Here is a 23,573-nt window from a genome sequence, read left to right as displayed (position 1 = left end):
ATTAAGAGCAATGATGCAAATTTATTTGGCTCATGTACCCAAACCCACCCATTCTCTCAGGACCACCAGCCTGGAAAATGTTGCTCAACTATTTGGGGGATTTTTTATGGGGTGGGGGGAGTTGTACTCATTAATGTTCACAAACATCTGGTTGGCCACCAAATAATCTGCCATTTCTTACTTTTCATTGGCTTTGCTCCCTGCTTTCAGGTACCAACACTCCTGCCAGGATTTTTTTTTCTTCTACAGAGCAGCTTCTTTCTCCCAGTGGGCATCTGTCTCCAGCTGCAGCTGGGACACTGGAATCCTAGCATGTGTGTAGGGTGGAGGGGACAAAGCTTGCGTGACATTCTTCTGGATGAAGCGAAATAACTTAGTCTCTCTTCTTTAGGGGTATGAAGGCGCCAGGTCCCAGGATGCTAGTGAAACACCACTTTTCGCATTTACTTAACAGGTTCCTCTCTCCTGAGGCCATGGGCATAGGGGGCTTTGCTAGAAGACAAATCCAAGTATCAGAAAACACACTGTGGCCATGGCCTTGTCATAAAATCTAGCTGCTGGGCTCTGGCTTCTTTGATGTTCAAGGTATATTTTGTCTCAGGATTATACCTCCTGCATGTGGGCGTCTGAGTCCCAAATTAAATTTATGCTGGGGTTCCTGTCACATCCACAGCAAAAAATCTACACTCAAAATAAATAATCGTTTATTGCTTGGACTTCTCTGAGCTCTAGTACCTGAATCAGAGGGTTTCATGGCAAAGCAGATATGATCTGCAAAACTCTTGAGGAGCTTCCAGGGGCAAGAGTCCAGCCAGCTGTTCAGTCAGTGGCTCCACAGCAAGGTCAGTCCTACCTAGACCTTAGTCATCTCTTCTTGCCCTCTCTAGAGTGGAAATGGAAATCAGTTCCATTCTGCATGGGAGAGAGCAGCACCCAGCCCCTCACAGGATGATGGAGTGAGGAGGAAGTTGCTCTCTGTTCTCAGGTTCTGCGATGCTGCATGCTGCCTTATGCAGCTCAGCTCTGGGAAATGTCTGGTGTGGATGGTTGGGTCCTGGGACAGAAGGAAGAGAACAGAGGATGGGAGGAGAACAAAGGGGATGCTTTCCCTCAATGCTCCACTAGAATCAGTAATGTGGTTCTCAGAAGACACATTTTATTCTCAGTAGAAATCTTATTTTATTCCCCAAAGAATAAAAAAGATGTGTTGGTGGCCATGAAAGGGAACTGTGTGATGGGGTGGGTATGGGCAATACTTTTTCTCCCCATGCTCTCTTGTTCCTGAGAATTTCTATGAAAGGAGAGGAGTGCCTTGTGAACCGAGCCTGCAGCCAATTTGGAAATAGATCCCCCATCTGTGATTTCCAGATCAACAGTTTGATTACTATTGATAGGCGGGTAGATGGTAATCACCATCTCAGTGACCGTAGCCTGAAAATAGTGGTAGGGGAGGGGTGGTTACAGGAAACTGTGCTGGCTTTTCCATTTCAGTTTAGTTTTGCAGATTAAATTGAAAGTTTCACAAAGGTGCATTGCTAAACACTTTCTTTTTTTTTTTTTTTTTGAGATGGAGTCTCGCTCTGTCACCAGGCTGGAGTGCAGTGGCATGATCTCGGCTCACTGCAACCTCTGCCTCCTGGGTTCAAGCGATTCTTATGCCTCAGCCTCCCAAGTAGCAGAGACTACAGGCATGCACCACCATGCCCAGCTAATTTTTGTATTTTTTGTAGAGACGGGGTTTCTCCATGTTGGCCAGGATGGTCTTGATCTCTTGACCTTGTGATCCGCCCGCTTTGGCCTCCCAAAGTGCTGGGATTACAGGCATGAGCCACCGCACCCGGCTTAAACATCCTCTTAATGCAAAGGAATGTGTGGGCAAATGGATCAACAGGTTGTGCAATGTGTTTGCAGGCTTATTCTTGGGGCCTGTCCTACTCTACCACTTATAGGTTTCTTCAAGGCTCAACTTCATCCCACGTATCTGTGCAGTATCTCACTTCTAACCTTCTGTGTCTAGCGTGGGCCAGAGATGCAGGTGATGGGAAAACGGGCTGCCAAGAGGCTTGTAGCTCTGAGTTTGAGCCAACTGTGCACCTCTAGACTCCCAGGGATCAAATGACTGGCAGCCTCGGAATTGAAGAGCAACAACTGGAGAACTTGGCTGCTGATTGTCTTCCTTCCTCAGATTTTTAAATTTTTTCACCCATATGTTTTCAGTGTCCAGTTTTGCTGGCTGGGGCCACCTAAGGCAGCTGCATGTGGTCGGGTGGCTTATGCTCTGCAATAATGTAACCAGCTGAGAGGAGAATGGAAGCTAACCTTTGTTAGCCAGTCTGTTGTTCCCTGCCATGTGCTACATCAGTCTGAAGGAAAGGATGTCTTTTTATCATTTATCCTCTAAGAGAGTGCCTTGTGAGGAGACCCAAGGGCCCTGAATGAGCTAGTGGTGGCCCTGGGCAGATGGTTTTAAACTGTGAAGCCTTGACTTGAAGCCTGTCCCCTCACTGCCAAGCCCAGACCTTCTCTGACTTGCTTGAATCTGACCTTGAAAAATTGATAGGCCACAGGCCATATATACAAGCTCCACGAACATATTTGTTTGATTTACACAAAGATGGACCACATAGTGTTGTGAAATATTTGAATTGGTTGTCAATACTTAAAATTTAAGAGATTTTACATAAATATCTGAGTTTCTGGCTTCCCACAGCACTACCCAGTAACATTTGGTAGCAGCCAGTTAATGTGTGACAGCCCTTGCCATGCCCTGTGGCCTCTCCAGCACTGAAAATGAAGGTCAATTGCTTTTTTTTTTTTTTTTTTTTTTGAGACCGAATTTCACTCTCATTGCCCAGGCTGGAGTGCAATGGCTCAATCTTGGCTCACTGCAACCTCTGCCTCCCAGGTTCAAACAATTCTCCTGCCTCAGCCACTCGAATAGCTGGGATTACAGGCATGTGCCACCATGCCTGCCTAATTTTGTATTTTTAGTAGAGACGGGGTTTCTGCATGTTGATCAGGTTGGTCTCGAACTTCTGACCTCAGGTGATCTGCCCCCCTTGGCCTCCCAAAGTGCTGGGATTACAGGTGTGAGCCACCGCGCCCAGCCATTGCTGTTTATCATAGTGCTTGTGCTCTGTTTTCTTCTAGAAGAATTAAAAGAAAAACAAAATCTATCTTGTGTTCACTTTTGAAAGTGGGAAGATTTAAAAATAGATTGAGAAGCCATTTGTGGAAAAGTCTAGCCTGCTACATATTTTCTAATTGCCTGCTAAGTCTTCATCATCTGTGTTTGCAGCCCATGTCCCCGTGTCTCATAATCATGCAGTTGAAGAAATTCAGTTCTAGCACATGCTCCTCCATTGGGCCATTACAAGCAGCTACTAGGCTTACAGAGGAACCTGAATTTATCATGACCCCTCTGCAGCAGAGAGGCTGATTTGGAGGAGCGTATTCTGGGGGCTCATCTGTTCCGCTGTCATCAGTCCAAAGTGTTTACAATGACAAAGAGTTTAGACCCTTCTTGCTGAGCTGGGAGGCTAGTCAGTGAGTGGATGACCCAGGGCAAGGTCAGATGGTCAAACAAAAGAATACTGTGACCAGAAATATGAGACCAGTATCAGGGGGTGAGGATAGGGACATCAGGAACACAGGTGACGAAAGCCAAGTAGCTGCAAAAGAGGTACATAGCTCAAGAAAATCAGGTTTCATAAGCTAAGGCCCTGATGGCAAAGTTTTTTTGAGGCAGTGTCTCACTCTGTCACCCAGACTGGAGTGCAGTGGCTCGATCTTGGCTTACCACAAACTCTGCCTCCTGGGTTCAAGTGGTTCTCCTGCCTCAGCCTCCCGAGTAGCTGGGATTACAAGCATGCACCACTACTGCCCGGGTATTTTTGAATTTTTAATAGAGACGGAGTTTCACCATGTTGGTCAGGCTGGTCTTGAGCTCCTGACCTCAAATGATCCACCTGCCTCAGCCTCCCAAAGTGCTGGGATTACAGGTGTAAGCCACTGTGCCTGGCCATGCAAAGTTCTGTAGTAGGGAGCAGATGCTCAAAATGCAGAGGGTTAGAGGCTCGGTCCATAGCTCAGAGAAGCTCTTGGGGACTTTACATGCTTGGTCATACCTTATGATGCCTGTACATGGCCCATAGGTGACAGAGAAGTAGTCTAGTCAGATGGTTAAGGGCAAAGGCTCTGGAGATAGATTCCTTCCTAGGTGAGAATCCTAGCCTCTTGCCGGCTGTGAATCAGGTGAGCTCCTTAACCCCTTCATGCCTTAGCTCCCTTTTCTACATAACAAGGATAGTGATATACTCACCTTATAAGGTTCCCTATACATGAGGATTAAAAGATCTAATTCTTACAAAGTGCTTAGAATAGTAGCTGGCACATGCAAAATATCCAATAAGTGTTTATTATTGCTTGCTACTTCTCCCAGCTTCCTTAGGAAAATGCAATCTTTAGAAACATGTTTATCAGCTTGGAGGAAATTGCCCTCTGAAAGAAAAAACAGCAATGTATGCATCTTAGTATTTTAAAGAAACTTGCCAAGCATGCACCTGGCACAACGGGCAAACTTTATAAAGGGTAGCTAAATTCCAAAATAATTTGTAAAGGGCTCCTGAAGCATCAGAAAGCTAAATGATGTTTTCCAATTGAGGATGCCATTCCCTTGGATACTTTTGGAGGGAGCATGGTGCAAATCTCTCCTTAATTTAAAAGGACGTTACCATGAAATGGGCTCACAGTGAAATCTGTTGGGAGAAGAGTGAGCCTCACTCTCTGGAGCGCATGGTGGAGTCTGCCATATACGAGAAGGATGTTGTGGTTTCAGCCAGGTTTGTGGGGGCACAGCAAGGTGAGGCTGTCGCTATTTTCTCCGTGTGGTTAGTGTGAAGTGAGCAAAGACACAACAGCATGTGTTTGGAGCTCAAGTGCTCAAGGCGCTGCTTTGAGCCCAGTGCGGCCCTTTGGGGCTTTGAACTGCAGCCACAAGACTCTGGTGGCATCTCTTTCCAGATTTGTTTTGAAACGAGCTTGAAAACAAGATTTCACCCAGTCCTTATGCTAAGATGTGCGAGTGAATGTGCTTGTGTATTTGCTTGTCCCTGGCTCAAAAGAATATTCAGCGATGTATCTAGTAACTAATAGAGGATGCCCTGCTAAGTCTTATGTCTTTGCCAGAGAACATGGCAGAAAAGCTACTGGAGACAGTAGGAGCTATGCCAACAGGCAACATGAATTTGTTATTAAGTTAAATTCAGTAATGTATGAAAGGAGATAAAATAATTAGCAAATGGCGTTGAGGCAGAGTTAGGACACCCTTTGTTTAAGTAAGAAATGGGTAGAGAGTGGGGGAGGGGCTGGAGACGGTCTGGATGTCAAGCTGCAGGGCTGACCTGTTTAGGATTAGACCAGGCTCCAGGTCCTAAAAGCAGTTGATTATAATAGACTTTGTGGTTCTTATTAGCTTTCATGTAGTAGACTAGAGCTTTTCAGCCTCTAGTAGATGTACCGTCATGGTGCCTAGTCTCATCTATCCTGAGCTACGGGAGTCCAGCCGGGGGGAAGAAAAGTGACACTCTTTCTACCTCCACACACTAATTAACACACACACACACACACACACACACACACACACACACAATCCTGTAAACATTAATTCAATTATCTCTATAGATCTAGCATAAGGTACATATAAGATAATAGAAACATCTCTGCTCTAAAGAGTTCGTCTCCACTTCCTAAAATTTCCTTTAGTGGGTGACTTCCCTCTTCATTAATTCATTCATTCCAAATTTATTAAGTATACAACAAGTGCCAGAAGCTGTACTGAGTGAAGCTGGGTTAGGTGTTCAGTGTGAGAAAAAGATGAGTAAGCACTGAAAGATAGATTAGAGTCAGGTTCTGAATAACATTCTACGAAATCCAAAATTCATTCAGTAGGGAGGGGTCAGAGGGAAGGGTTTTTTGTGTTGTTCCTGAGACAAGGTTTCACTCTGTTGCTCAGATTGGAGTGGAGTGGTGCAATTATGACTCACTATAGTCTCAACCTCCCACACTCAAGCAATCCTCCTGCCTCAGCCTCCTGAGTAGCTAGAACTACAGGCATGCACCACCACATCTAGCTAACTAAAATATGTATATATATTTTTGTAGAGACAGAGTCTTGCTCTGTCACCAAAGCTGGAGTGCAGTGGTATGATCATAACTCACTGCAGCCTTGATTTCCTGGGCTCAAGTGATCCTCCCACCTTAGCCTCCTTAGTAGCTGAGATTACAGGTGCGTGCCACCACACACAGCTAGTTTTTAATTTTTTTGCAGAGATGGCATCTCACTATGTTGAGCAGGATGGTCTCAAACACCTGACCTCAGGCAATCCTCCCACCTTGGCTTCCCAAAGTGCTGGGATTACAGGTGTGAGCCACCATACTTGGCCTCAGAAGGAAGGTTTTTTAAGCAAAAATGTGACATGCTTAATCAGAGTTTCAGGAATATTGCATTGAGAATAGTGTAGAGACTGTATTGGGAAAGAAATTTAGAGGATTGGGGAGAAGATACAGAAAGCAGAGGGGGTCAACTGAGGAGTATTTCAAGTCTAGAAAAAATATTCTGAGAGCTTTTGAAATACAGTAGTGACCGTGGGAACCCAAAGGAGAGGAAAATTGTGAGAAATATTTACAAAGAGTAACCAGTAAGACTTGGGTATGACGGGAAAGAGAGAATGAGGAAGCAAGGACAGCTCTGAAGTTTTGAGTATGGGAGACCAGAAGAACCACAGATGTTGCCATTAATATAGAATGGGAAGTTAGGAGGAGGAGCTTTTCCTGTAGAGCCTCAGAAATGGAGGGGGCTAGAAAGTCATCCAGTCAAATGCCACATCTGATGTCAGTATCCCCTCTTCTCCCACTTTAATCGTCTGTTAGGGAACCATGGACTGGCCTGGATAGGACAGCAACTAAGTGGCTGGTTATGGTTTTGGGCTCCGAGGCCTGGAGTTCCAGGGCAAAGAAATCTGGGATACTCACAGTGTGATAAGCCCAGTCAAAGTGTTCTAAGGAAGTGAGAGAACCACACATGATAAAGGATAAGCTGAAAGAGCCCATTGGGGAGATAGAAGTTTGGGTAGCAGAGCTGAGCAACTGATTCAGTAGAGATGAAATTTCTGGAGGAGCAGGACAAAGGACTGGGCTCCTGCCATGGCTGTCAACTTCCCTGCCACAGTGAACCCTGCCTCTGTCAGAATACTTCTGCACTTTTGGCGAGAGGGAGCTCATAGCTTTCAATGGTCAGCTGAAATCTCTCATACTTTATCATTCACCACTAGTGTTAGTTCATCCCTGGAGGCCCGGAAAAGATGCTTCAACTAAACAGTTTTTCAAATGGTTGGTGATAGCTCCCCTAAATCTGAAGTTTATCTTCCTTGTCCGCCAAATCTGAAGTTTCTCTTCTCAAAGATGAAGTTTCCTAACTTCAGTCACACATGTATGTGTATAGAACTGACATATTTCCCAGTTTATCTGCATAGAGTGCACATATGTTAAAGTGTGAGGCCATGAACTTTATCCAGAACTGCAGTTGAGGTCTGACCACCACAAATCAGAGGAAAGTCAGCACCTCCGTTATTGGAGCTATTGTATTACCTCTAATTCTCTGAAGATAATGGGTTCTCTTGGGGCCCCATAACACAGCCAATTAGATTCACTTGACTTTGAACAAAGCCTTTTGTTTTTATTTTTAAACACTGCTAAGCCATGTTTCATCCTGTGTTTGTGTGGTGGGTTATTTGTACCTGAGCATAGACAATCGGGTAAGAGGATGGCTTTTGGGGTTAGTATTGGTTTCTTAGTCTGTGTCTGTTTTTTACCAGCTGTGTGACTTTGGGCAAGTTACGTAACTTCTCTAAACCTCATTTCTTCATATATAAATGGCAATCTTAAGGGTACCTACTTCAAAGAATTGTCAGAACTAAATGAGATAAGGAGCATTTAGCACAGTTCCCAGCTCATAGTAAACCCTCAATAATACTAGCTATTATTATCTATTGTTACCTAATATTAATATCTCAATCTTGTTAGGTGGGACTCATCCTTCAAGAAATTATTGGGTCTTCCTTCTCTTAGTAAACATAATTTAATTCCAATCTCTTTTAACTTTGTGTCAACACAATTCTAATTAACATGAATTCTATATCTGTCTTTGAATATCTTTGTTGTTGGACTGTATCACAGAGGTGAATAAGACAGACATGGTCAGTATCCCCTATAGCCATCAGTCCATTGAGGAAGACAGTTAATGAATAACTCATTTATGAATCTTCTGTGTTTGCTAAAGTTATTTCACCAGTTACAAATTCACTTGTCTTTGCATCTAGCCATATTTGTTTACCTTGTTCCCAAGGATATCATGGAGATATGAATAACTGTAAAATGCCCCATTGATGTCCAAATGCCCTGTATCTGGAAAGAGATGCGTAGTGACAATGACTCAAATTTGGAGATTATATCTAAGAAGCCCTGCAGGATTTTCAGGCTAGTAGGTAGATGTGTATGAGCTTCTGCAGGTCACAGAAGTCAGAGATGAAGAAAAATATTTAAGTCCTTTACATACCGATGAGAATGGAAGACAAGTAGATGGTTGGAATACTCAAGAGAGAATGGGATGAGACCTAGGAAGAGAAAATAAACTACATAAGGAGAAGTAATTACAGAGGTAAAAGGACAGCAGAGTTTGTAGTCTCTCTTGTAATCCAAGGGAGAATAAAATTTTAAAAATGAGGCAGTGATTAATAGGATACAAATATGGAGATAAATTCTACCATGTTTGTTTATTGAAAGGCCATGTAGGACCTTTCTGAGGTAAGTTTCAGTGGATTAGTAAGGAGAAAGCAAGATATTTTACAGGTTAAAAAATTGGCTGCAAAGCAGAAAAATAATAGATAAAAATTCGTAAAATTAAAAAGCTGGTTATTTGAAAAGATGAATAAAATTGATTAATCTCTAGCCAAAGTGACCAAGAAAAAAGACGAAAAACATCTATCAGGAATAAAAAGAGGTCATCATTACAGAACCTACCAATGTTAAAATAATAAGGGAATATTATAAATTTTTTGCCAATAAATTTAGGAACTTAGATGTAAAGCACAAATTCCTTGAAAGACACCATATCTCACCCAAGAAGAAATAGATAATAATCCTATAGCTATTAAATAAATTGAATTAGTAATTAAAATACTTCCAACAAAGAAAACTCTGGGTCAGGAGGCTTTATTGGAAATACTTAAGGAAGAAAAACTAATTCTACATAAAATCTTCTATAAAATAGAATGAATGCATACTAACTTATTTATGATGCCAGAATTAACCTTCTATGAACACCAAGTATATTATAAGAAAATAAAACTATAGACCAATATCTCTCCCAAACCCAGATCAAAAAATTCTCAAGAAAATATACATACGTAACAAACCTGCACGTTGTGCACATGTACCCTAGAACTTAAAGTACAACAAAAAATATATAAAAAATAAATAAATAAATAAATTTTTTAAAAAGGAAAATATTAGTAAATCAAATCCATTTTTATACAAAAAGTGTAATACATTCCTGGAATGCAGGACTGGTTCATCACTCAAAATTAAACAAAATAATTTCCCATATCAATATTCTAAAAAAGAGAAGACGTGATAATTTTTTAGATGCAGAAAATAATTATCTGACAAAATTGAATATCTGTTCATAAAAATAACTGTCAGGTGGTAAAGTAGGAGGAATGAGGGCAAATTATTATTTTAAGAAGTCTGACAGTAAAAGAAAACAGAGAGAGAAAGAGAAAAAAGTAACTCTAGGCATAGTTAGAGTAGTGTTACGGGAAGGAGCTTTCCCCCATATCTTTAAGTCTTGAACAGGTTTATATGCTGAGGGGAAGTGGCCATAGGAGAGACACCAAAAAAAGAAAATATTGGAAATAATGATGGACTAGGGTTTTAGAGGTTGGGGAGGGATTAGGACCTATAGCATGATAGGAGCAAACAGACTTTAAGAGGTTTGGTACTCTGGGACTGAAGGGAAGGACGATAGAATAACTATGGATGCAGAGGTTACATGAAGCAGCAAAGTTGGGCACTGTTAGAGGTAAGAGGAAAAGTGAAAAGGCTCACATTGGACATTCTTACACCTCTCAGAGATTCCCATCTCAAAGGAAGGCAATGTGGTGCAGAAGAAAGAGCATGGGCTTTGGCATTGGTCTCTACTGGGGTTGAATCACAGCTCTGCCTGAGCCTAGTTGGGCAATCCTGGGCAAGTCACCTAACCTCTATGATACTCTGTGTCCTCACCTGTAAAGGGGAAAGTAATAGCAAACCCAGAGCATTATTACAAGGACAAAATAAGAAAATTATGCAGGCAACATAGCACACCTCATAACCCATAGCAAGTGCTCAGTACATGCTATTCTCATTTCTGTTGCCTTTATAAAGAAAATACAGGTGGGACCAACATTGTGGGAAATAAAAAAGACATTTGGATCAGAGCTTGTGGGAAATGCAATGAGATGTTTACTAAAGACGTGTGAAAATAAGTGAGTAGTAGCAAGGTCAGATAAGATTGCGGTTATGTGTTAAATAGATCATGCTGTGATAAGCAAATAGGGGTAGGAGATAAACGTGCAAACAGTGGAAGAAGTGAGAGAGACTCTGGCTCATGCCCAGTCACCAGACCTGCTTCATTCTGATGATGATTAAGAGACTCTGATCTGGCAAAGACTGACCAGGAGACCCTTTGTGTGCTGGTTGCCATCCCACTGCTTAGAGGAGTTAATGAGCTTCAAAAGAAAGATTCTACAATTTTCCTATTTAACAACATTGTGCCACAAAATTATTATGGGAATGCTGCTTGCTCTGCTTCAGTGTTTTTCTATTGCAGTGTATTGTTGCCTTGTCTCGTTCAGTTCTTAATGAAATGTGGATTCACTTACTGCCTATGTCCTTATGATATTTTATTGATTTGATCTCTGTTTTCAGATACTCTTCTCCTCCCTTTTCTAGAATTACTAGAATTACCCTGTTGGTTCACATGTGAATCAGCTAAATTGAAATTTTGTAATCTCAGGTAGGGCTGCTTCTCCATCTCCCAAGCACACGTCTGGGTCAGTATCCTCCATTAGCTTGAAGACAAGTGCTCTTGGAATAGAGCTTCAAGTGAACTTTAGCCCACAAGAAGCAAAATTAGGAAATGTGTCTCTTTGTAGAATTAGAATTAGAATTCCCATTAACAATAACAATTGTCTTGGGCTGCTCATTGACTTAGTGATCAATTTAAATGTGATTTTCCCACATATTTTGCACAAATGTATCAACATAACATAAAGCTGGTATGGTATTTAGTCTTAGGTTCTGGGGCACAGCAACAAAGAAAATACACAAAATTCTGACCTCACAGAACTTACAACTGACTGGAGTGATAGATGAGAGAGTAAATATACTGTAGTTTGTTAGATGTTGATAAGTGCGATGGGAAAAAAAAATAAGACTGGGGGTAAGATGTGGTGAGTTGCTTCTATTTTGTATGAGGTAGTAAGAGAAGGCTTTATTGATAAAGTGACATTTGAGCAGAGACACGGAGGAATTTGTGGGACAAATAATGCAGAGATGTGGGAGGAAAATCATTCTAAGTAGAGAGAATAGCAAGCACAAAGGCCCTGCAGCAGGAGTGTACCCGGTGGGTTCTAAGACGGGCAAGGTAGTTTTGTCACTTAAGCAGTGAGAAAGGGGAGAACAGTAGATGGGGTCAACGAGGCAGCGAGGGTAAGATCAAGATGAGGACTTGGACTGGATTCTGGGTGACATAGGACATAGAGGGTTGGAGCAGAAGTGTGACATGGCCTGACTTGCATTATAAAAGGCTCTCTCTGGCTGCTGTGCTTAAAAACAGCCTGTAGGGGGAGCAAGAACAGAAACAGGATCACTGGTTATCCGGATACTGCAGTAATCCAGGCAAGAGATGGTGAAGGCTTGGACCAGACTTCCTGCGACAAAGGAGTAAAGAAGATCACATTCTAGATGCATTTTCAGGGTCTGTCCTACCTGATTTGCTGATAGGCTGGAGGTAGGATATGAGAGAAAGAGGCAACTCAAGGATGACTTCAAGTTCTCTGGTCTGCACAGTAGGACGACACAGTTGCCTAAAGTGAAAGAGGACTTAGAGGAGCGAGTTTCAGGAAGAGGAAAATCAGAAATTCACCTCGGGCACGCTGAGTTTGAGATGACTATTAGCCATCCATGTGGAAAATGGGGGGCCATTAAGACAGAGAAGTTTGGATTTTGGACGAAGGTGGGAATAGAAATTTCAGTGTTGGGAGCCTCTATAATACCCATGAAGTCATGGAAATCGATGAATCATCCAGGGCTTGACTGCAGATGGAGAAGGCTGATTCCTGGGGCCCTCCTAACTCAGAGGTTGAGCAGAAGAGGAGGATTCAGCCAATGAGGAGACCCACAGGGGTTATCATAGAAGCAGCCCAGCCACCGAGAATACATCACCATTCTTGAAACAGTTTATTGATAAGTGTCATTGAATTTGAGTCACCAACTTATCAAGCGAAAAGATGAAATTGTACATCTATCTATGAAGGAAATATATTCTATTAAGAAATAATTATGAATAGATGATGGGAACAAAGCTTTACTAGCAGTTCAATAATGCAGCCTTCTTCTTGGCTATTGAAATAAACCTGGAAATTTTACTGCATATGGAGCAAGAACTATAAGATGTACCTAGAAGCACTGTGCTGATGTGGAGTTTTGAAGAAATTTTCACTATATCTGCCTAATGTAGATACCTCTCATAGGGAGTTTTCATGACTTATTTATTTTTGAACATATTGTTTTGGGGCCTTCCGTTTTCAGAATCACTTCAAAATGCATTCCTGCTTACTTTGGATTTTTACTTTGGATTTTTTTCTCTCTTTATTATGAAATATTCTTCAAGTTAAGGAAGGTTCCCTTTTCAATGCTGATAATAAACTGGTAGGGTTCATTTCTATACTTAAAATCATAACATATATGACAAACACCATGGTCACATTTAGTTTTTGGAAGATTTATGGCTGAATTACAAAAATCACACTTTTGTCTTCATTTCTTTTCCTCTGTATGTCTTGAAGGTGATCTCTCTCCATCACTTCCTTGTACGTGTTCACTCCTTTGGAGAATTATTTTAATATCCTAAGACAAAAGATTCAAAGAGAAGTTACAAATACTAATAAAGGATGATGAATACTATACTATACAAATACTAATAAATGATCACATAGTACATGGCAACCATTAAACAGTTTTTATTTCTTTTTTTCCACTGAGCAAACTTCTCCATTTAGTTTTAATCCCACCCTGAGACTTACTACTTGTACGTTTGGAAAGTCATCTAAGATCTTGGACCCTCAGTTTCCACGCCTAATAATGGAGTTGTCATATTAGGTTAATTAACATTTGTAAAAGCAGTTACACAGAACCTGGCATATAATGAATGGGCAAGTTAAAAGATTATTTCCTTATGAATGAACAAAAAAACCAGTATTCACCCTCTATGAAAGTAAATGCTAATGCTAAATTAATCATGTCTATAGATTTGTAGAATTTTAAAACAAAAGATTACTTTCCTGAAATTGTCTCATTCTTTCATTTAAAAAACATCAGGGAAAGAATGACCGTTTTTCATTTGCTATACAGCTATCTTACATCTTAAATCACAGATATTTTTCAAAATATATTTAAACTATTATCACAATGTAGAAGGAGTACCAACATGTGAAAAACACAGAATTGCATTTCGGTATCTTTTAGGTTTTTTTTTTATTTCACAATTTTAGAGAAGTGTTTTAACAATATAAGTTCCTTTTCCTCAGAGCTGAGTTTCAAAGGCTTCAATTTGACTGTGATCATTTTAGTTGAGAAGACATGAGTTTGTTCACCATCTGTGCTGACACTTGCCAATTGACATATGCACTGCTTCTGTCAGTCACTGCGAGGAATCATAGTGAATCATTTTCTTTACAGATCTTTTTCCTTGAAAACACAGATCTCCTAAAGCCAAAGGTCAATGCTAAGTGAACCAAGTGGAAAAGAAAAGCTGCTCCCCATTGACTTTTCTAGTCTTACCCAGTACAATTCTTCCATTTATTATTTATTTTTTTTAGAAATGGAGTTTCGCTCTGTCACCCAGGCTGCAGTGCTGTGGCATGACCATAGCTCACTGCAGCCTCAATCTCCGAAGCTCAAGAAATCCTTCCACCTCAGTTTTCTAAGTAGCTGGGACTACAGGCACATGTCACCATGTCCAGCTAATTTTAAAATTTTTTGTAGAGAGGAGTCTTGCCCTGTTGACCAGGTTTCTCTCAAACACCTGGCCTCAAGCAGTCCTCCCACCTCAGCCTCCCAAAGTGCTGGGATTACAGATGGCAACCACTGTGCCCAGCCCACTACAGTTCTTAATAACATGTCTTCTTTATATAATATGTTTATAATAACATGTCATTTTAATATTATCAAAAGTTAATTTGAGGATTAAGGAATAAGCTAACTTGTGATTATCTGACACTCCATAGCATGGGGAAAATGATAAGCTCCAGATATATTTAAACCAGTCTTAGCTAAATTTATAGCTGAAATCAGGGACCACAATTTTCAGTAGCAGTGAATGGAGAAGAGCCTGTGAAAGCCAGAAAATGTTTGACACTGGTGCTTTGAAAACACAGAGCACTGAAGCAGCTATCATATTTTGTTATAAAGATAAAGGAGAAGCTTAGAGAATATTTTAAAGTCAGGTGCCTTGAAGACAAAGAGAGATGAAAGTCTCCTTCCATTCACACTTATAATTATAGGAATGTTATCCTAATGTAATTGGGTCCTGATTCATTTGTTTATAAGATATTTTCTGGTGATATTCTAATGTTAACATTAAAAGATTTCTTGCTATCTCCCATTGAATATAAACCTCAATTATAAGGTAATATGCTTGATTTATATATTTGTTTTAAAAAATGTATAATAATTGAGCCTGCGTTCATCACAAGAAACTAAAGTTATTAAGTTTTCAGAGAAAATTGTTTATTCATTTACATTTATAAATATATATTTATCACAGGAAATTGTTCACCAACAACCCAGTTCCAATATCCTCACTGATCTTCTTATATTTATACAAATCATTTTCTTAATAATTTAGGAGCATTATTTGAAAATAACTTTTTTGTACAAGGCCTATGAAAGTGGAAATTAAATAAGTGACTTTAGCTGAATACCTATAATGTCCAATGCAAAATCTGGAACTTCCACATAGGTATGGACCAGAGGCTTCCTGGGACTTGTTTGGACCCTTTATCATCATGGCACTGCACCAGTAAAAGTCTTTCTTTTTTTCCAAAGATAAGACATGTGTGTTCAAGAGATTAGGTGCCAGCTCACTAGCCCATCCACATGTAATTGCACATGATTCAGAATTATTTCTTGTGCATGGTAACTACTACAGACCAGCAGTAGTAAAAGTAGGTTGGTGCAAAAGTAATTGTGGTTCTTTGCCATTGAAAGTAATGGGAGGCCAGGCGCGGTGGCTCATGCCTGTAATCCCAGCACTTTGGGAGGCTGAGGTGGGTGGATCACGAGGTCAGGGGATTGAGACCATCCTGGCTAACACATTGAAAGCCCATCTCTAATAAAAAAAATGTGGAGAAATTAGTCGGGCGTGGTGGCAGGCACCTGTAGTCCCAGCTACTCAGGAGGCTGAGGCAGGAGAATGGTGTGAATCCGGGAGGTGCAGCTTGCAGTGAGCCAAGATTGCACCACTGAATCCAGCACTTCAGCCCTCCAGCCTGGGCGACAGAGTGAGACTCCGTCTCAAAAAAAAAAAAAACAAAAAAAACAAAAAAAAGTAATGGCAAAAACTGCAACTACTTTTGCACGAACCTAATAGTAGTAGTAGTATCTCACATATATTGAGTGCTTTCTATCTTCCAGGAACTGAGTTAAGCACTTTATATGTATTATCTCATTTAATTTGTACAAACTCCCCCACCATGAGGTGACTATGATAATTGGCCCTATTTTACAGATGCAGACACTAAGGCACTTTGAGGTCACTTGCCTAAGGCCACACACTTCACAGGTATGAACCCAGTCAGTGCAGCTCCAGAGCCCACTCTCATAACCAAAAGCCAGTACACCTTAAATACATTATTACAATTATGCATACTTAGTTTTTTCAAATATGTATCTTAAAATGTTGTCACTTCTGAACAAGAACCTTGTAAACATAAAGCTGTTAGGCAACAACCTTCACTTCCCACTGTTTATATAACAAACAACATTTTAACCTGAAAAACCACACTCTAGCTTTTGCTCTTCTTATCTTGAAAGATCTTCAGATGACATCACTGTGGTTGAAGTGTATTATAAAAATGTGATCTATTTACTTGTACATGGATATCTGAAGCAAAAAATGACAGGACGAGTGCAGTGGTTCGAGTCTTCAAAGATTCTTTTCTCTCCATCCCTTCATTTCTTTTGTTTTTATTTTATTATTATTATTATTTTTTTTTTTTTAGCAAAAATGAGAATAGAACACCTTACTGGAAAGGGACCCTTTTTCACTGTAAATATTAGAATTTAGACTTTTCGGGCCACGGGCACAACTCTTCTTCATGGACCATCATACAAATGAGTCCCACGGGTGGTAGTCTACTGGCCTCTAATTAGATTCCTTGGTGGAGTGACCAGGAAGAGGTGTGGAGGACATGAGGAGGGAGAGTTAAAGTAGATGACTCAGGTATATCTTAGAGAAGCATTCTGGCAATGAACTAACTCACTAACTAATTCTCTGCTATGAGAATGCCAGGTGCTACAGGTATTGTGAGACTGGTTAACAGAAGACAGACACCCTGCTGCTGGGTGGCTTTCAGCCAGAGGGGTACTGTGCATCAAGGAAGGCTTGGCAAATGTGCAGGCAGAGGTGGTTTTGGAGGTCAGTATGTCAGGGTGTTCCTGGAATATAGGGGGTAGGGCCTGAAATGTTAGGTATTCTGCCACACTTGGGACAGTTATCCTCAAAGAGGAACTGTGCTGCTCCAAATGCCAATAGTACTTTAGTTAACATTGCTAGTTGCTGACACTCCTTCAGAAGTGAGGGGAATGTGTAACTTAAAAGGAGTCCTCCAGCACTTTGGGAGGCTGAGGCGGGTGGATCGCCTGAGGTCAGGAGTTCGAGACCAGCCCGGCCAACATAGTGAAGCCCCATCTCTACTAACAATACAAAAAATTAGCTGGGTGTGGTGGCAGGCGCCTGTCATCCCAGCTACTCGGGAGGCTGAGGCAGGAGAATCGCGCGAACCCAGGAGGCAGAGGTTGCAGTGAGCCCAGATCATGCCACTGCACTCCAGCCTGGGCAACAAGAGCAAAACTCTGTCTCAAAAAAAAAGGCGGGGGGGAGTCTTATGGATGACAGTTTTCCCGGGAAGTCAGAACACCTATTCGGAAAGGCTAACTCTTGAAAGCAGCCTTCTGTTGGCTATTTTCTTTTCTCAAGCAAAATGTCAAATAGAATCTTTGCAAGTTCATTGTATTTAATCATTCTGCTCAGAGTGAAGATATTTTCAAGTCATACTGATTTTGTGGGAGTTTTCTTCCCAGTATGAGAGGAAATAATTGTGGCATCATTTTTATGGTCCTACTTGTAATCAGCAATATAAAATAAGTCCTATTTTACACAATCCCAAAGGATTTTGCAAATTATTTTACTGGTTCAATGTAAGAGAGGTGTTCCCTGATACGTGGAGCAGGGAATGTAAACTAAAATGCAGTCTAGAGAGATGGGCCTATGGAATCCACATTGTGCAGGATGACATTATGGCACAATATCCCCAAGGAATGCTTGGGGATGAAGAAATTAATATCATATCATGCTCTGCTCAGCAGCCTGTTCGTTCTCTCTTGCTTTTCAAATGGAATCCACATTTCCCTTTGTGACATCTGGGTTCTTCGCAATCTGGCCTGATCTGACCAATTTAATGGGATCATTTTATAACTTTCCCAGGCTATTCATGGGGTGGGGCTCCTGCAGTCCTTCTTCCATGCCTTCCCCAGACCTTGCCTTCACCCAGGACTCTGCTGCCTCCCTACCCCAACAGCAAAATCCATGTAGACTTACCTTTCCCTCTCTCCACTTTCCCAAACCCTGGCCATCATTCAAGACCTAGCTTATTCCTTCTTGGGCAGAATCCCCTCACACTTCCAGCACAAAAATGTCACGTATTGAATTCCTATAATTTTGCATTTGGTTGGTTTAACTTACATCACTTTCTTGCAATTCCTGCAATTCCTTGCAATTCCTAATGAAAAATTATCTTGCAAAAAGGAGTTAAATTTTTTTAGAGCAGTGACCAAACTATGTACTCAATTTTCTCTCTCCTGTGGAAGCTTGTACTACGGGTCTCAGTAGTAGGTGATCAGTATTGAATATTACCCCTAACAGCCATCATTTCTGTAGCACTTCCCCTGTGTCAGATACTATGCCAAGTGCTTTACATGCACGACCTCACTTAATCCTTACCATCACCCTTTGAATATGAATGTCTCATCCCCATTTAACAGACGAGAAAGCCAGGATTAAGAGAAAGTTAAGGTCAGGGAGTTACTGAGGGGTACACCTGAGATTCAGTCCCATGACCTGATTGCAGAGCCTGTGTTCTTAAATGCTGTAATCATATTTCACTACTGCATAGGCTTTGTGTCTAAACAACTGCTAACTTGTTTTTTTATATATATATATAATTATAAATATATAATTACATATATACTTATAAATTTATAATTATATATAATTATAAATTTATAAGTATATATATAAAAAAACAAGTTAGCAGTTTTATAATTATAAATTATATAGCAGTTATATAATTATAAATAATTATATATAATTATAAATATATAATATATATATAATTATATAGAATTATAAATATATATAATATATAAATATATATTATAAATATATAATTCTATATAATTATATATTTATAATTCTATATAGAATTATATATTTATAATTCTATATAATTCTATATAGAATTATATATTTATAATTCTATATAATTCTATATAGAATTATATATTTATAATTCTATATAATTCTATATAGAATTATATATTTATAATTCTATATAATTCTATATAGAATTATATATTTATAATTATATATAATTCTATATAGAATTATATATTTATAATTATATATAATTCTATATATAAATATATATAATTATAAATATATAATTTTATGTATTTATAATTTCATGTATTTATAATTTTAATGTATAATTTATAAATTATAATATTTATAATTTATAATGTTATGTATTTATAATTATAAATATATATATTTATAATTTTATGTATTTATAATTATAAATATATATATATTTATAATTTTATGTATTTATAATTATAAATATATATTTATAATTTTATACATATATTTATAATTATATACATATATATATATATATATAACCCAATAGCAAAGACTTGGAACCAACTCAATGTCCATCTATGATATGTAGACTGGATTAAGAAAATGTGGCACGTATACACCATGGAATACTATGCAGCCATATAAATGGATGAGTTCATGTCCTTCGTAGGGACATGGATGAAGCTGGAAACCATCATTCTCAGCAAACTATCGCAAAGACAGAAAACCAAAAACCGCATGTTCTCACTCATAGGTGGGAATGGAACAATGAGAACACTGGGACACGGGAAGGGGAACATCACACACCGGGGCCTGTCGTGGGGTGGGGGGAGGGGGGAGGGATAGCATTAGGAGATATACCTAATGTAAATGACATGTTAATGGGTACAGCACACCAACATGGCACATGTATACATATGTAACATACCTGCACGTTGTGCACATGTACCCTAGAACTTAAAGTATAATAAAAAAAACAGAAATCAACTTCAGTTATACTAATATAGGCAATAAAATTAATTTTAATATTAATTAATAACTTAAGATTTTAAAGGATCAGCAATTTAGAACAAAAACATTTAGGCATTCAGGAAGATATTTAAGTCTGAATAGTTTCATTTGTGGGTATAGGAAGAAAACTGCAAAAGGTAACTTGTTATCATTGAGAAGTCAAGATACACAATCTACATTTTACCACAGTGAAAGTGCTTTTATTTTCAACTCAGCAAACCCTTTGTAGTTAATACACAACTCAGAGGAGTCAAACAGGGAGACTTCATGTTAAACTGGTATCTGAGAGGGATGTAGTGCTACAGTATGAAAGGGGGTTGGTGTCAGCCTCTGCCCTCCTTAGTCCCTGCTGTTAAAGGCCTGGAACTCGCCATAGTGGATGCACATTTAGCATGTGTGGTCCAGACCTGCTTCGTGGTTATATGATTTCTGAGTTGCAGTTCTTCCTTTCTTCTGCTGGGTTTGTCCAGTTTCTCTGGGGTTTGTCCTTAGTTTCTCCATCTTGCACACTGTTTTCCTGATGGAAGTGGTGCCCAACCTTTTGCACACACAGTCATTTCCACTACATAGATGATGTGTACCATGCGTGATTAGAGTACAATGAATATGTCAGCACTTGGCTGGAGATCATGGTCTTGGTTAGTTCTCTTTGGCAGGAGGAATCTTATTCTCCAAACTCTTCAATCACAGGCTAGGGTCATTACATGGCTACAATGACAGTCCTAACACTGTCACCCACACAGCTTTAACTACCACCTACCAACTGTGCCAGAGCTTGCTGCCCTTTGGGTATTTCAGGCTGACCTTTCTGGCCTGATGTGATTACCAGCTTAGCTTCTCCAGATTCTGGCCTGGCCTGGCAGAGTCCAGCTTCTTTCTCTTCCATGCCATCTCACATTTAGAAACATCCTAGCATGCCCTGAACCAGAGCCCAACCAAATTAGAGCACTTTGGGGTAATACTCACAGGAAACTTATAGTCTGAATAATTTGAAATCAGGTCTTGAATAAAAGGATGCTTCAAGAGAACAGCGACTTCAATTGGCTCCAGGTTCTTGGCACCTAGGTCTTGAAATGTTTTTATGAAGCCCTTTAAAGAAGAAAAAAATGAAGTTAATCAACCTCACAATCCAGTAGATGTTAAAAAAAATGGTTGTATTTACTGAAGAGATTCTGTATAATTTCTATACAATGATATATTTTGAGAGCAGTTCCATAAAAATATGCTCAGAATTGAGGCCAACTTTTTACAAAATAATTTAACCAACCTCTGCATAAATGTTCTCTATCTTTAGGTGGCTGGCAAATCTGTTGGAGTCCTGTGCTTCACTTCCCCCTTTGAACACTTTGAGTAGTGTTTCCATGGACATCTTTTCATTGTTTGCATTTTCAGGGATTTCTTCATCCTTCTGTTCCCTTTTCTCCCTGTCGTCTTTTAATTTCCTTTCTTCTCTTGCAGCATTTTCCTCAGGTTCAGGAAATTCCTCAGCTGGACTTGCATCAGTTGAGGAGGTCTGCAAAGTTAAATGAAGAGAACACGAAGTTAAACTGAAGTTTTTTCCACCAATGGAGACTTTTAGAATATACCAATTTCATAATCACACACTTTTCATGAATGACAGAGCCTACCACAAACTAGCTAACCAGTCTAGAGGAGAATACGCTAGCTGCCTTGAAAATCACAATGTCAAAATTCAAGATGTTTTACTAGTATTGTATAGAAGCTTGGATAGTGTGGGGTGTGTCCTACACATCTTCATACATTCTTGGGCTGACTACCCTGCCAGGTACTTGTACACCTGTATATAGATATAGATATACACATGTATATAGATTTTAAACAAGATTTGCTTTTGAAATTGATAGCAATTGAGAGGCTAAGGCAAGTCAATTGCTTTAGCTTGACAGATTCTAAGAGCTTCAGAAACATTTCTTTGGACATTGGAGGATATCCCAACTAAACACTCAGAAGGCAAAATAGAAAACAAATCCACTATGCAAAATCAGGTTGGGATTTTTACTGCTGCTCTTTGAAATTTGGCCAAAAGCCCTGAACTCAGGCACTCATGAGTATGGTGAAGAGTAAATTGTTTTGATTTCTTATGTATCAAAAGCCTGAATGTATATATTCTTCTTATGTATCCTACCATTGACCCAGTAGTTACAGAACTAGGAATTGATCCTGAAGAAATATTCATTTGCACAAATACTTTTGTATATGACTGTTCATTCAGTGTTACAGCAAAAATAGAAAACCTAAGATTCCAAAAAATGGGGGAATGGTAATATAAACTCTATTTCTGCAATGTAATATTACACTGCCATGAAAAATGATGGTTTAGCAGAATTCTTAATAACACAAGAAAACACTCATGATAGAATAAGTGCAAAAAGCAAGCAGAAAACAAAGTAATACATGCAGTAGGATAGTTTGCTTATATATCTATTCTATTGATGAAAATGGAAAGCAGACACATTAAAGAGTTAACAGTGGTGACTTCCAGATAGCAGAATAGACAATTTCCTTTACTTTGTGCTTCTTACATTCTCTATAGTAAATTTGTGTGTATATGTGTGTGCATACATGTGTGTATGTATGTATGTTTCGATATTTGATAATTTGCCAAGAAAGGAGCATTTTGGCATTTTTGGCTGGCCAGATGTCACAGAACATCTGAGATCTGATCTCCTTTATTCCAAGGAAGAAAAAAAATGCTAATTTAGGAGGGTGCCAATGCTGTAAATATTCAATTCAGTAGAAGTATCAAGTGTATAGATTGTGCAACCTCTTTCTAAATAGTCATGTAAATCTCATGTAAAAAAGGATTATGACGCAACATAAAATTAAGCCTCTGGTAGTCGTATGTCCCTATAAGGAATTTGGAGGAACAGTGGGCAGTGTAATGAAGGCAGATTACATTTGCTATAGCTCTGTGTGGTCACTTTGCCTTAGTTGGGTCTCTATATCCATTGTTAAGTTGGGAATTTAAGCTTGAAAAAATAAAGAGAGAAAAAAAGACAGAGGGAATGCTCTAACAGGTGAAGATTTTGGAATCAAATATACATATTTACATAATTTTCCTCCAGGCTTTTGTCCACTTTAAACATTTGGAAATGCTACATGGCAGAAATGTAAAATCAGCTTTAGTATTTCCACCCAGGAATCTTGGGGATTATTGCATTGGCTACCCATCAATAATTTTCCAGGGCAATGAAACAGTTAGTGTAGTGAAATGAACATAGTTATGATGTAAAACATCTTTATGAGTGAGTCCAGGATGAATAAATTTCTATTCAGAGTGTAGCATAGGTTCTGTGTACCCAAGATAAACATAGAACCTGTAGGCAAGCAAATGACTAGCTGCTTAGATGAGCAGATGATACCAAAATTAAGCAAAGAAGGAACCTGGCCTCTCTGTAACTATTTCCATAATTAGGGGGAGAAACTTACTTTCCAAAGGCCTGATGTAAGTATAATGGAATAAACGATTTTTTAAAAAATTTAAGAGGTAGCAATGTAAACATTTGAAATGTCAGAGTGA

At 39.4% G+C, this 23,573-nt stretch overlaps 1 protein-coding gene across 2 annotated transcripts in view; it reads right to left on the bottom strand.

Annotated features, from left to right (window-relative positions):
- Window positions 1-13,081: 13,081 nt before the first annotated feature.
- Window positions 13,082-23,573, bottom strand: part of SPEF2 (sperm flagellar 2) — a 202,500-nt gene continuing 192,008 nt past the window's right edge. For both annotated transcript variants that reach the window (XM_054487035.2, XM_054487036.2), the window contains 3 exons: window positions 21,300-21,545; window positions 20,999-21,121; window positions 13,082-13,227 (listed from right to left, as the gene is read on the bottom strand). In XM_054487035.2, the coding sequence (XP_054343010.1) occupies window positions 13,138-13,227; window positions 20,999-21,121; window positions 21,300-21,545 (459 nt within the window). In that variant the 3' untranslated portion in view covers window positions 13,082-13,137. The remainder of the gene's footprint in view (window positions 13,228-20,998; window positions 21,122-21,299; window positions 21,546-23,573) is intronic.

The sequence above is a fragment of the Pongo pygmaeus genome, chromosome 4 (assembly GCF_028885625.2).
Source record: "Pongo pygmaeus isolate AG05252 chromosome 4, NHGRI_mPonPyg2-v2.0_pri, whole genome shotgun sequence".
Taxonomy (NCBI): Eukaryota; Metazoa; Chordata; class Mammalia; order Primates; family Hominidae; genus Pongo; species Pongo pygmaeus.
The sequence above is the reverse complement of the archived record's forward strand: the minus strand, read 5'-3'. Positions and strand labels throughout refer to the sequence as shown.